This window comes from Dipodomys spectabilis, unplaced genomic scaffold (assembly GCF_019054845.1).
Source record: "Dipodomys spectabilis isolate Male_0828 unplaced genomic scaffold, ASM1905484v1 ptg000157l, whole genome shotgun sequence".
In the NCBI taxonomy this organism is placed as follows: Eukaryota; Metazoa; Chordata; class Mammalia; order Rodentia; family Heteromyidae; genus Dipodomys; species Dipodomys spectabilis.
In genome coordinates, this window is record NW_024870834.1 from 8,847,361 (window position 1) to 8,859,652 (window position 12,292).

A 12,292-nucleotide genomic window follows, 5' to 3' on the forward strand; every position below is an offset into this window, starting at 1 on the left:
CACAAGATTTCATGCCTCATCTTACATCATGGAAATTAGTAAATGTAGATCAGAACTCTTGCTTAGCTAGGCGCTGGTAGCCTAGCTACTCAGGAGGCTGAGATCTAAGGATCGTGGTTCAAAGCCAGCCCAGGCAAGAAATCCATAAGGCTCTTGTCTCCAATTAAGCACCAGAAAACTAGAAATGGAACTGTGGCTTAAAGTGGTAGAGTGCTGGCCTTGAACAAAAGAACTTAGGGACAATACCCAGGTCCTGAGTTCAAGTCCCATGACAGACAAAAAAAAACCCCAGCACAACTTTTTCTCCTGGAGCCAGTTGTTAGATATCACCAATACACCACTATATCCTGCACACATTAGAATCATGACGTCTTACCATCTTACCCAAAGCAGGACCTTTAGTTTAGCATGTCGGTTGTAAGGCTTAAACTCTGGGCCTGGATACTGTCCCTGAGCATTTTTGCTCAAGGCCTACCACTTTGAGCCACAGCGCCACTTCCAGTTTTCTCCAGGTTAATTGAGATAAGAGTCTCAGACTTTCCTGCCCAAGCTGGCTTTGAACTGTGATTCTCAGATCTCAGCCTCCTGAGTAGCTCGGATTACAGGTGTGAGCCATCAGTGCCCAATTTATAGGTAACTTTTTGAGTTGTGTGTCAATCTTATTCTTCAATTATAGTAGCAGTCTTGCAGCATTTTCTTTTCTTACCCTAGTATCTTTTTCTTTATGTTCTCCTTTTAATATTATTTAAAATTATCCTTAAGGAGCAGTAGAGGGTGTTTCAGTTCAACATGTCAATTTGTAAGGACAATGCATCTTGATCAGTGCCACTCCTTTCATATTATTTTGATATTGGGGTTTTGTAACCTTTTCTGGTTTGGTAGAACTGGAATAAACCTGATTTCATTTAAGACAGAGCAAACCATTTCTTTCAAGTTGGGCCTACTTATTGTGGCTTCTAAGAAAGTATAGAATAAATATCCAAGGAGACTTAGCTTTCTTAGACTTCCTTCCTATTGAGAGGAAAATCATTGTTTAATAATAACTTCAGGAAATACCTATTTTCAATTCTGTTGTTGTTCTCTCTTACACTCTTATCTTCCTGATGGAAATTTCAGCCAGTTATTTTCCTGCTTTAAAAACATGGCCATTCTAAAAACAATACAATAGGGGCTGGGAAGGTGGCTCAGTGGTAGAGCGCTTGCCTTGCATGCCTGAGGCCCTGGGTTTGATTTCCTCAGTACCACAAAGCAAAAAGAAAAAAGCCGGAAGTGGCGCTGTGGCTCAAGTGGTAGAGCGCTAGCCTTAAGCTGAAGAGCTGAGGGACAGCGCCCAGGCCCAGAGTTCAGGCCCCACGACCGGACCCAAAAATAAAAAAACTAAAAAAATAAAAACAATACAATAATGATGCAGCCTGGGTCACACAATTTTGCCATAGAATGTAGACATGGGAAGGCAGTGCTCAAAAGGAAAGCATGTAATTTTTTTCAGAATAGTTTTTAAGACATTTAAAAAATATAGGATTATTACAACAATCAAACAATGGCACTTGAAAGGTTTTGGGGGACTGCAGTGTGTGTGTGTGTGTGTGTGTGTGTGTGTGAGAGAGAGAGAGAGGGGGGGGGGGAGAGAGAGAGAGATTTGAATTTCAGCATCTGAAGGAATGCTGCCTGTCTAGAGCCCCACCTTTTCATTGCAAAAGAGTCGCAACCAATTGAGTTTCAAAAGGGAGGCCTTATCAGAGCTTTGGCCTTGAAAGGAATGTCTTCCTCCTAATGTTTGCTAAACAGATGTACAAAGGAGGGAAGGAGGACACTCAGTTTGTTTCCAGGCTGTGGCCATTGAGTCTGATTTCCAAAGGGCTCTCTGTGTGTATATTAAATATATATGCTCGGATATATATTTCCAGGGAATGAAAAAGTCTCGAGTGGATGCAAAAAAAATTGGCCCCCTTAAGTTGGCTGCCCTCAACGGACTCTCCCTGTCTCGATTGCCTCTGCCTGATGAAGGGAAGGAAGTGTCTACCAGAGCGACGAATGATGAGAGGGTACGTACGCCACACCTGGCTTCCTGCCTTCCCAGGGGAGCCCAGGAAGGCGGAACATGAGTGCCTTGGTTGTGGTTTCTGTGAATTCTTTTAGAATGATTGAATAGTCGTGAGTGAGTGTTACGGGGCAAATGGATGTCTAATGTCTTGATAGATAATTTTAGGTTCCAGTGTTGAGTAAGTGTTGTTCTGAATATGCTCCTTTGCCTTCTTTCAGTCCCTTGGGGCGGTTGATTTTTGCTAGCCTTAAAGATGAGAACAAATGGGGCTGGGAAGGTGGCTCAGTGTAGAGCGCTTGCCTTGCATGCATGAGGCCCTGGGTTCGATTCCTCAGCACCACATAAGCAGAAAAAGCTGGAAGTGGTGCTGTGGCTCAAGTGGTAGAGCGCTAGCCTTGAGCTGAAGAGCTGAGGGACAGCGCCCAGGCCCAGAGTTCAGGCCCCATGACCAGCAAAATTAAGAAAAGATGAGAACAAAACACACACACACACACACACACACACACACACACACACACACACACACACACACACACACACACACACACACACACACACACGATAGGACTGATTTCATTACTTTTTTTTTTATCTCAAGAGTATATAGTCCACTAACCCTTGTAAAATTTCCTCTTGTGGGGAGGTATATTTTCTATGAGATTTTGCTATCTTAAAGTCAGACAGGAGTCTTCTAACTTACAACTGGATCTGGAGGTATAAATCAGTGTTTACTTTTTAGTATCTCACATGTCACTTTTTACAGGTTGGAGCATTGTTCCCAGACGTTGGAACTAATTCTCCTGTGGAGGTTTACTGTTTGCCAGGAGAATTCATGTTCATGTTGCGGGAGAGGGGGGGGGGGGGGGGGTTGGGGCGCGGTGCAGGGATTCACTTTAGAGAAAGGTAGTTAGAGACAACAGATTTTTAACAGTTTGCTTGGAGCTAGTTTTCAACTCTAGAAATAGATGATTGTTTGCATATGTTCTCACCAGTTTTCCCTGTTAACTCTTGTATGGCTTGTTGAAATTTTTCAGTTTAACTGTGGGTACACTTCTCAATATTTGGTAATGCAGCCTTGAGGCAGAAGACGAGCTTTGTGAAGCACGCCGTGGCGTGCCACAGCATGTGACCGCATTCATTGTATTCCACACATTCTCTTGCACAGTGCAAAGTCCTGGAGCAGCGGTTAGAGCAGGGAACAGTGTTCACCGAATATGAGAGGATTCTTAAGAGACGGCTGGTGGATGGGGAGTGCTCCACCGCCCGCCTTCCTGAAAATGCAGAAAGGAACCGGTTCCAGGACGTGCTTCCCTACGAGGACGCCAGAGTGGAGCTGGTCCCCACTAAGGAAAACAACACTGGCTACATCAACGCTTCACATATTAAGGTGAGAAAGGAGCCGAATGGCCTGGGGTTATCAGAATGGTCAGAATTGTATTTGTGTTTGTATTCTACAAATGCCCTGGTTTTGAACCGTGTTGACAACTATGTTATAAGCTGGAGAATTCATATACCAGAGCTAGGAAAAAAAAAAAGTGTCAGACTGAGGCTGATGAAGTTAAGTCCTCCCCAGGCGAGGCTAACCACTGTGTTCCAATATTGTTACCAGGACTCAGGGAGCACTTTCCTTGCTGGCTTTAGAACTTTGTCTCTCTCAGTCTGCAGTCTTCTTTCTTTCTTTTTCTTTTTTTTTGTCGGTCGTGGGGCTTGAACTCTGGGCCTGGGCGCTGTCCCTCAGTTCTTCAGCTCAAGGCGAGTGCTCTACCACTTGAGCTACAGCGCCACTTCCGGTTTTCTGGTGGTTTATTGGAGATAGGAGTCTCATGGTCTCTCCTGCCCGGGCTGGCTTTGATCCTCGATCCTCAGATCTCAGCCTCCTGAGTAGCTAGGATTACAGGCGTGAGCCACCAGCGCCCGGCTGCAGTCTTCTTTCAAGCTCATCAATTCTCACCGGAGCTGCCAAATTGCTAGTTTTCCCTCACCACAAAACTGCATGCGTTTTTTGTTTTCTTCTGTGTAGCTAATGTGTCAGGCTGCTTCTGTTTTGTTTTGGTGGTAGTGGTGGTTTTGGGGTACCCCCCAGGGCATGCTCGGTGGGTGCTCTGCCACCCAAGATGTCCCCAGCCTGGTGTTTGGGCTTTTGGATGGCGTTCACAAAGCTTTTGTTTAGGAAGGAGTCACCTGTTTTCTTGGCATGGTCACTGTCGTTTTTATTTCATCTATTTTTGCAAGTTTTGTATTTATGTTTGTGCTTTCTTCTTTTTTCTTTGTGCATTTTGAATGATTATTATAAAGGTGATGTACAGAGGAGTTTCAGTTAAGTCAGTCAGGTAATGAGTACATTTCCTGGTAGACAATGTCACCCCTTCCCTCACTCTTCTCCCAGTTTTTCCCTTGTGGTCCCCAACCACAAGTTGTATAGTTCATTTTCCACATTGTCCAGTGAGTACCCCTGCTGCATTTGTTCACCCTTTGTCACTCTATTTCTGTGTCGCCTTATCCTCCTAAAGACAGGTAAACGAATAAACAAGACAAAAGGAAAAGAAAACAAAAACAGCAACAAAGAAGAAAACCTTGTTTCTATTTCCTGGAGTTTGTTTTGATACATTTTTGTGTGTGTATGTGTTGGTTGTGGGGCTGGAACTCAGGGCTTGGGTGCTGTCTCTGAGCTCTTTTGCTCAAGGCTAGTGCTCTATCACTTTGAGTCATTGCACCACTTCCAGATTTTGAGTGGTTAATTGGAGATGAGAATCTCACAGTGACTTTTTTGCCCAGGTTGGCTTCGAAGTGTGGTCCCAGAGTTCAGCCTCCTGAGTAGGTAGGATAACAGGCGTGAGCCACTGGCACCCTGCAATAAAAGCTATATGCTCTGATGAACATAGGTTTTGTACCTTTGTGTTCCTCCCCTAAGAATATCTTCCTTTAGTCTCAGTGCATGTGACTGTCTAGATGGAGACCTGTATAATTTATCGTGTCCCAGTGTATTTTTCTTTGAACCGTCCGGTGTGTTTACTTGTAAACTTATAGACATATGCTAGCTATCAGCAATGAGGGAAACCATGCAACCTATGCTTCTCTGGGTCTGGCTTATTTTACTTCATATAATTTTTGATTGCTTTTGAGTATCACCTTGCTCTAGGAAGCAGCACCATTTCCCAGGAAGCAGGGTGAGGCCATTTAACCAGGGCAGCGTTGCCCCCATTAAAACGGGAAAGGGATCTCTTGCAACTGGTGGCTGAATACAGCCCAGTACTCTGTCTTCTGGGTATGCTTTTGTAGCCAGGAGCTGATTTTCTTCTTTCCCACATTTTCTTCAGCGTGCAAATCTTATTTGCTACGAGACCAGTCTTACCCCTGAGGGTTTTCTGAACACCTGGCAATCTGTATGTGCTCATTTGTACCTTTGATGGTTTGAGGAATCTATGCACGTAGTATTCTGAGGTTTTGTTTGTTTGTTTGTTTGTTTTTAGTGCCAGTACTGGGGCTTGAACTTAAGGTGGGAGTACTGTTCCTGAGCTTTTTTGTTCAAGGCTAGCACTCTACCAATTGAGCCACAGCTCCACTTCTGGCTTTTTGTGGTTAAGTGGAGATAAGTCTCTAGGGGGCTGGGAATGTGGCCTAGTGGTAGAGTGATTGCCTAGCATGCATAAAGCCCTCTTTGGTTCTATTTCAAATGGTGCTGTGGCTCAAGTGATAGAATACTAGCTTTGAGCAAAAGAGGCTCAGTGTGTGGGACAGTGCCCAGGCCCTAAGTTCAAGCCCTAGGGCTGCCCACCCCCCACCCCCCCCCCCCAAAAAAAAAATCTCTCTAGGATTTTCCTTCCCTGGGCTGGGCGGGGTGGGGCTGGCTTAGAACCTCAATCCTCAGATCTCAGCCTCTGGAGTCTCTAGATTCTAGGTGTGAGCCACTGATACCCAGCCTGTTTTTCTTTTTTTTGAATATCTGATCTAGTCTTTTATGAGTGGATAAATAAGAATTGAATGGAGGTGTGCTTCTATAGTTCATTTCAGTCTTCAGTGGCAAATGGAAGAGTCATGGAAAGAGTTTGAGCTTCAGAATTGGGCAGATTGGGTTGACCCCTCAATCTCCCACTTGCCTGTTACAGGACCTCAGTTGAGGGGTGCCCATCTGTCCAACCCTTGTGGTCATTTGTGTCCACCCCATGCTCGCTGAGCAGGTGCTCAGGGAGAGGGTGGCAGAGTGTGTGGAATAGGCCTGGCAAGGTGTTCTGTGTTTTGAATCCTTGAATCCTGGAGCTAAGATTTAGCCCAGGTTTCCTTTCCTGACAATAAATCCCGCAATGACTCTGTGACATTAGATACCGTTCAAGTGTGTTAAATCTCAAGTGGAAAACTTGGTATTATTCTGGAGAGTAATCTTGACTCAAGATCAAGATGAGAAAACATTTAATATGAAATTTTTTTCCCCCTGGAAATCTGACATTTAACTTAGGTTTTGGCTTGATTATTAGCCCATTTTCCAACATATTTAATACTTTGTGATGGGAAATTGTGTTTTATTTATGTTTGTTTTTGTGCTAGTACTGGGGCTTGAACTCAGGGTCTTGCATTCTTGGTTAGTTTTTTCATTCAAGTATGGCACTCTACCACTTGAGCCATAGATTCACTTCTTGCTTTTTGCTGGTTAAGAGTCCCAGATTTGTCTCCCCAGGCTGACTTAGAACCTTGATCCTCAGATCTCAGCCTGCAGAGTATCTAGGATTACAGTCATAAGCCACCAGCTCCTGGTGGAAATTGTGTTTGAAATCTCGGTACTATGAAGTTGGTATTTTTGAAATGTCACAGCAATCATAGCTGCTTACTGAGTACTTCCTATGTGCCTGGCACAGTATATTTCTACTCAGTAGGAAGCATTTTCATTTATATTAAAAACAGAGATTTCAGGGTTAGCATATTGCTACATGAATTCACATACACACATATACACACACACACATGTCTACAGATATATAAAGCATATACATATATGTATAAAGTATATATTCATCTACATATATATGCAAAGTGTATGTGTGTATATATATACATACATACATATGTATATTTATGTAGGGTAAAGGGCATTGTCTTCAAAGAAAAGCATAAGGTATGTCCTAACTGCTGAATAACCCAGTCCATTTTTCAGTTGTGCCATGAATATATCTATATGTTTTTCATGTACAGAGTAATTTATAACCTTTTTCCGATTTCAGGTCTCTGTTAGTGGAATTGAGTGGGATTATATTGCCACCCAGGGTCCATTACAGAATACCTGTCAGGATTTCTGGCAGATGGTATGGGAGCAGGGAGTTGCGATTATAGCGATGGTGACGGCGGAAGAGGTATGCGCTCATTCTCTTCCTTGATTTCCTTGGTCTGTAGAGGAAAGGGCAGGGTGGGACTGGGGCGCTGCATTTCAGGTTCTCTGGGTCTGCGGCTGGATCCTGTGCTGCTGTTGAGCTCTGCTTGTCTTTCACAGGAGGGTGGGAGAGAGAAGAGCTTCAGGTATTGGCCACGACTTGGTTCCAGGCATAACACTGTCACCTATGGAAGGTTTAAGATCACCACCCGATTCCGCACCGACTCTGGCTGCTACGCCACCACAGGCTTGAAGATGAAGCACCTCCTCACAGGACAGGAGAGGACAGTGTGGCACCTCCAGTACACAGACTGGCCTGAGCATGGCTGTCCTGAAGACCTCAAGGGCTTCTTATGTAAGTGTCTCTGTTCCAGGAGAGCTTCAGGCTTAGGCTTCTGAAATCTGTTCCTTAGGTTGGGATTTGGGACTTGGGACTTGGTTTAGTTTTTAAAAATTATTATTATTTTTTACAGTTCTTTTTGTGCCAGTACTAGGGCTTGAATTCGGCGACTTGCACGCTTTCTCTTAAGGCTGGTGCTTCACCATTTGAGCCACATGTCTACTTCCGGCTTTTTACTGGTTAATTGGAGATGAGTTTGGGGAATTTGTTTGCCCAGGCTAGTTTCAAAGCTTGATCCTCAGATCTCAGCCTCCTGATGGGACTTGTTTTAAAATAAACAACAGGAATGTTTTGTGGTGGGGGGACTTCAAGTAAGTTGTTTTTAAGGGCCAGTTTTGTTAGCAAGTAGTGTGTCCATTGCTTCTCTGTGTCTGTCCTCCCTTTCCTTGGTTGAGGTGCTGGCTCTGCCCATAGGTCACAGGGAGGGGTTGGGACTGGTTCCCTGGTGCCCAGCTTTATTATCTACAGTGTTCTTTGTTTTGTTTTGGTTTTATTTTGTCAGTTGGAGACTTGAACTCAGGGTCTGGGTGCTGTCCCTGAGCTTTTGTGCTCAAGGCTAGCACTTTACCACTTTGAGCCACAGCTCCACTTCTGGTTTTCTGGTGATTAATTGGAGATGAGAATTTCATGGACTTTCCTGTCCAGGCTGGCTTTGAGCCAGGATCCTCAGATCTTGGCCTCCTGAGTAGCTAAGATCACAGGTGTGAGCCACTGGTGCCCGGCTATCTGCAGTATTCTTAACAATGGATATGAACATGCAGTTTTTTTTTTTTAATGTTATTCTTTACAGCATACCTTGAAGAGATCCAATCTGTTCGACGCCACACAAATAGTACAGGTGAACCAAAGAGCCCCAACCCTCCACTGTTGGTCCACTGCAGTGCCGGAGTGGGAAGGACTGGCGTGGTCATCTTGTCAGAGATCATGATTGCCTGTCTGGAACACAATGAGGTGACGCCTTAGATTAAGCCTGACCTTTTTCGGTGGGAAGATCAGAGGGCTGGAAATCAGACTAGAAAGGAGACTAGACTAGGAGGTCTTTGTGCTCACATTGCCCGGGACTGTGGTGACCTCCGCATGTTATGTATTGCTGACAAGAGTAAGTTTTGCAGATTTCTCAGTTCTAGCTAGCAGACTGAAGACTGAGAGGTCATGTGGTAAATAAGGCTGTTTAGTTTTATCCATTTGTTGTTGTTGTTGTTTTTCCAATTTGAATGCAAAACTTTTTCCCATAATATCAACCAACATTTCAAAGATGATGAGTGCAGCCCAGTGCGCTCTGTGGGAAATGCTGAGCCAGATGCGGGGTCACAGTTGGCAACAGTGAGTTTTTGTTCAATCTTGGTTATCTGATGAGAGATGACTTAAAACCAGACCCAGATAGCCAAAGAATGTTGAGGAATATTCCTTATGGATGTCATATATTTTCTGTTTGTTTTTGTTTGTTTTTGGTCCATTGTGGGGCTTGGGGCCTAGGCTATCCCTAAGATTTTGTGCTCAAAGCTAGTGCTCTACCACTTTGAGCCACAGCTCCACTTCTGGTTAACTGGAGGTAAGAATCTAATGGACTTGCCTGCCCAGGATGGCTTTTAGCTGCAATCCTTAAGTCTCAGCCTCCTGAGTAGCCAAGATTATAGGTGTGAGGCACCAGTGCCTGGCAGATGTCTTGTTTGCAGTTAAAATGAATCAGATGTAGGCCACTGTGGGCTAGAGGAGACTGCCCATGTTCTAGCGAGCTTTCTAGGGAAGCACTCTACCACTTGAGCCGTGCCTCCCTCCAGCAAGCCAGCCTCCTGCTGGAACAGCAGCTTCCGTAGCCTTTTGTGTCCCCCAGGGAGTGCGTTCCCTTCACCATCGCTGCTCTTCCCTAGGTGCTGGACATCCCGAGAGTGCTGGGTATGTTGAGACAGCAGAGGATGATGCTGGTGCAGACCCTCTGCCAGTACACGTTCGTGTACAGAGCTCTCATTCAGTTCCTGAAAAGCTCCAGGCTCATCTAAGCTCCCACACTGCCCAGCCATCACACTTGCTCCTCAACGCTTGAGCCATGTGAAGATGCATCTGGAAAGGCCATTATGAATAGCTACGCACTGAAGGCAATATGCAAAGCACAAGGCTGAAGAAGGGGATTCGGGACCTCAGAACTGTGCTGGAGGACAAACAAGGACGTGACTTGGACAGGACATGACTGTCCTGCCCTGGTCTGTCTGATTTGCAGTACTTGCACACATTTTGGAGATTGTATTTTCTAGACAATTCTCTGTTTTACTGAAGCTACGCTGGGTTATTCTGGCAAATCCTAATGGCTCATAGATTTCCATCTTAAGCTAGTTTTTGATAATGGAGTTTTATGACTAAAATATTTAGGGGTTTTTCTCAGCTAGAAACTGAACATTCTGTGGGGATGATCCACAGATTGAGTGGTCCTTACATAACTTTGTATTTAAAACCATGTTGTTATCTTTTGTTATGTAAAAAGAAAAAACAAAACAAAAAACCCTTGGGTACTTCATGGTCTGTTTACCGAGCCCAGAACTCTAATGAGAAGCTAAAAGTGTTATTTTGAAGTATGGAAAGCATTTTTATATTCAGAAAATTTTTTATCCTAAAAATTCTATATATTTGTACCTTCTGTATTTTCCAAACAAGAACTCAACTTGCTACAATACTGAAACCAGTCAATTCACACAGAAGAAACAAGAATGAAGGCACGTTAAAATATAGGAGAATCAGATTCACTATTTTTTTTTCAGAATTATTCATAAATCTAAATGAGTTTGACCTTTTGGGGGTTGGAAAAATGAAGTGTAAAACAATGACATAGGATGGTTTTAAGCACTTTTGAAAAACAACCATAATCTGAGTTTTTATATATGCATTGCTTTATATTTAAGACAGTAATGATGGACATTGTTTTATAAGCGTTTCAAAGAGAAGGATTAGAGTATGTAGGATGACAAGGAAGAGTAAGTGGTCTGTGATGGTAAGTGCTGGACATCTTAGTCTTCACAAAAGCTGCAGTATTACCTTACTCAGACTTAGCCTAGTTAGGAGAGTTGGGGCTTGGGAGTCTGAGGGTTGACCCCAGAGAATTTACCGCCTCTCACTGTCTAGTTACTCTCAGTGGCTTATTGTTTCCGTAGAATCGTTCCACCAAAATCTGTAGTCTCTCCCTCTCCCTCTCTCTCTCCACTTCTATTCCTCTCCCCTCCCCTCCCTCTCTTTCTCTTCCAAATTCAGGTTCATATTATCAAAGAAACTTTGAAGAAGCCAGGTACTGGTGGCTCATGCCTGTAATCCTCGCTACTCAGGGACCTGAGGTCTGAGGATTGCAGTTCAAAGCCAGCCCCAGCAAAAATGTCCAGGAAACTCATTTCCAAATTAACAAGCAAAAAGCCAGAAGTGGAGGTGTGGCTAAGTTGTAGAGCAGTAGACCTGAGCAAAAAAGCTGAGAGCACAAGACCTCACTCAAGTTGTAGTACTGGTGCGCACGCATGCGTGCACACACACACGCACACACACACAGCCTTTAAGAAGCTGTATTTTTTTTCTAATTGAAAGAAGAGAATGATTTATGATAGTTGGAACTCTTCTCCAAAACACAGTTGAAATTTGTGAGGGTACCAGGAAATGCTGTGGTTTTCAAGAGGTACTTACACTTTAGCTCCCTTCTTAATCTCCTAACTTTACTCCCAGGATCAGTTTTAGGTACTGGATCCCCTCCCTCCATCTTGTTTGGGTCCATCCCACTGGGCAGAGCCATCTGGTGTCTTGCCTTGTCCAGTTATATTGAGCCGGTGAGAATGAAGTAGTACATTCATATTAAAAGCCATCTCCTTTTCCCTTCCGAGGCTGTTTGCTCACAATAGAGAGCTTCCAGAATGTCCAACCTGTAGTTATTTGGAGCAATTACCATGTTCTAGGCATTGTTCTGGTTCCCCTATCAATTCTAAAGCGGCTGAGCTCACTACTCTGAGCACTAGAAAAGCCGTCCTCCATGAGACAGCACTGCCGTCTGCAGTGTAAGCCAGCCTAACCGACTTACCAGAAACCAGCCGCCCGAGGGGAAAGCTCCAGAGATACCGAGGAAAGTAAACATTGAAAGTACACACACTTCTCAGGAACAAGAGAGCAATTTTAAATCTAAAACTGTCCTAAAAACTGTTTTAATAATAATAATAATAATAATAATAATAATAGACAAGTGAGACAGCTCCCCAGAAAAATGGAGTCAGAAGTACTTCCCACGTACAAACCACCGGCAGGAATTTGTCTGGTTTTATTTTTCCAATGGTACGATTAAGAAATGCTTTTCTATTGGGCTTAAACATTTTGAAGTGTCCTGTTGACAAGAACATATTGTAAAATGAAAGTCTAAATAAAGAGTAATATATGACATACTTGTATTCCTGTTGTAATAAATCTGTCACTCTTAAAAGCCTATCACTCTGAAGAGCCAAGTAATTAAAAAATTTTAACCCAAGTTGGT

At 43.8% G+C, this 12,292-nt stretch overlaps 1 protein-coding gene across 2 annotated transcripts in view; it reads left to right on the forward strand.

Moving 5' to 3' along the window:
- The window catches only part of Ptpn21 (protein tyrosine phosphatase non-receptor type 21), a 70,555-nt gene extending 58,346 nt beyond the window's left edge, over window positions 1-12,209 (forward strand). For both annotated transcript variants that reach the window (XM_042692566.1, XM_042692567.1), the window contains exons 14-19: window positions 1,908-2,045; window positions 3,210-3,431; window positions 7,258-7,386; window positions 7,524-7,758; window positions 8,594-8,754; window positions 9,675-12,209. In XM_042692566.1, the coding sequence (XP_042548500.1) occupies window positions 1,908-2,045; window positions 3,210-3,431; window positions 7,258-7,386; window positions 7,524-7,758; window positions 8,594-8,754; window positions 9,675-9,803 (1,014 nt within the window). In that variant the 3' untranslated portion in view covers window positions 9,804-12,209. The remainder of the gene's footprint in view (window positions 1-1,907; window positions 2,046-3,209; window positions 3,432-7,257; window positions 7,387-7,523; window positions 7,759-8,593; window positions 8,755-9,674) is intronic.
- Window positions 12,210-12,292: the final 83 nt, after the last annotated feature.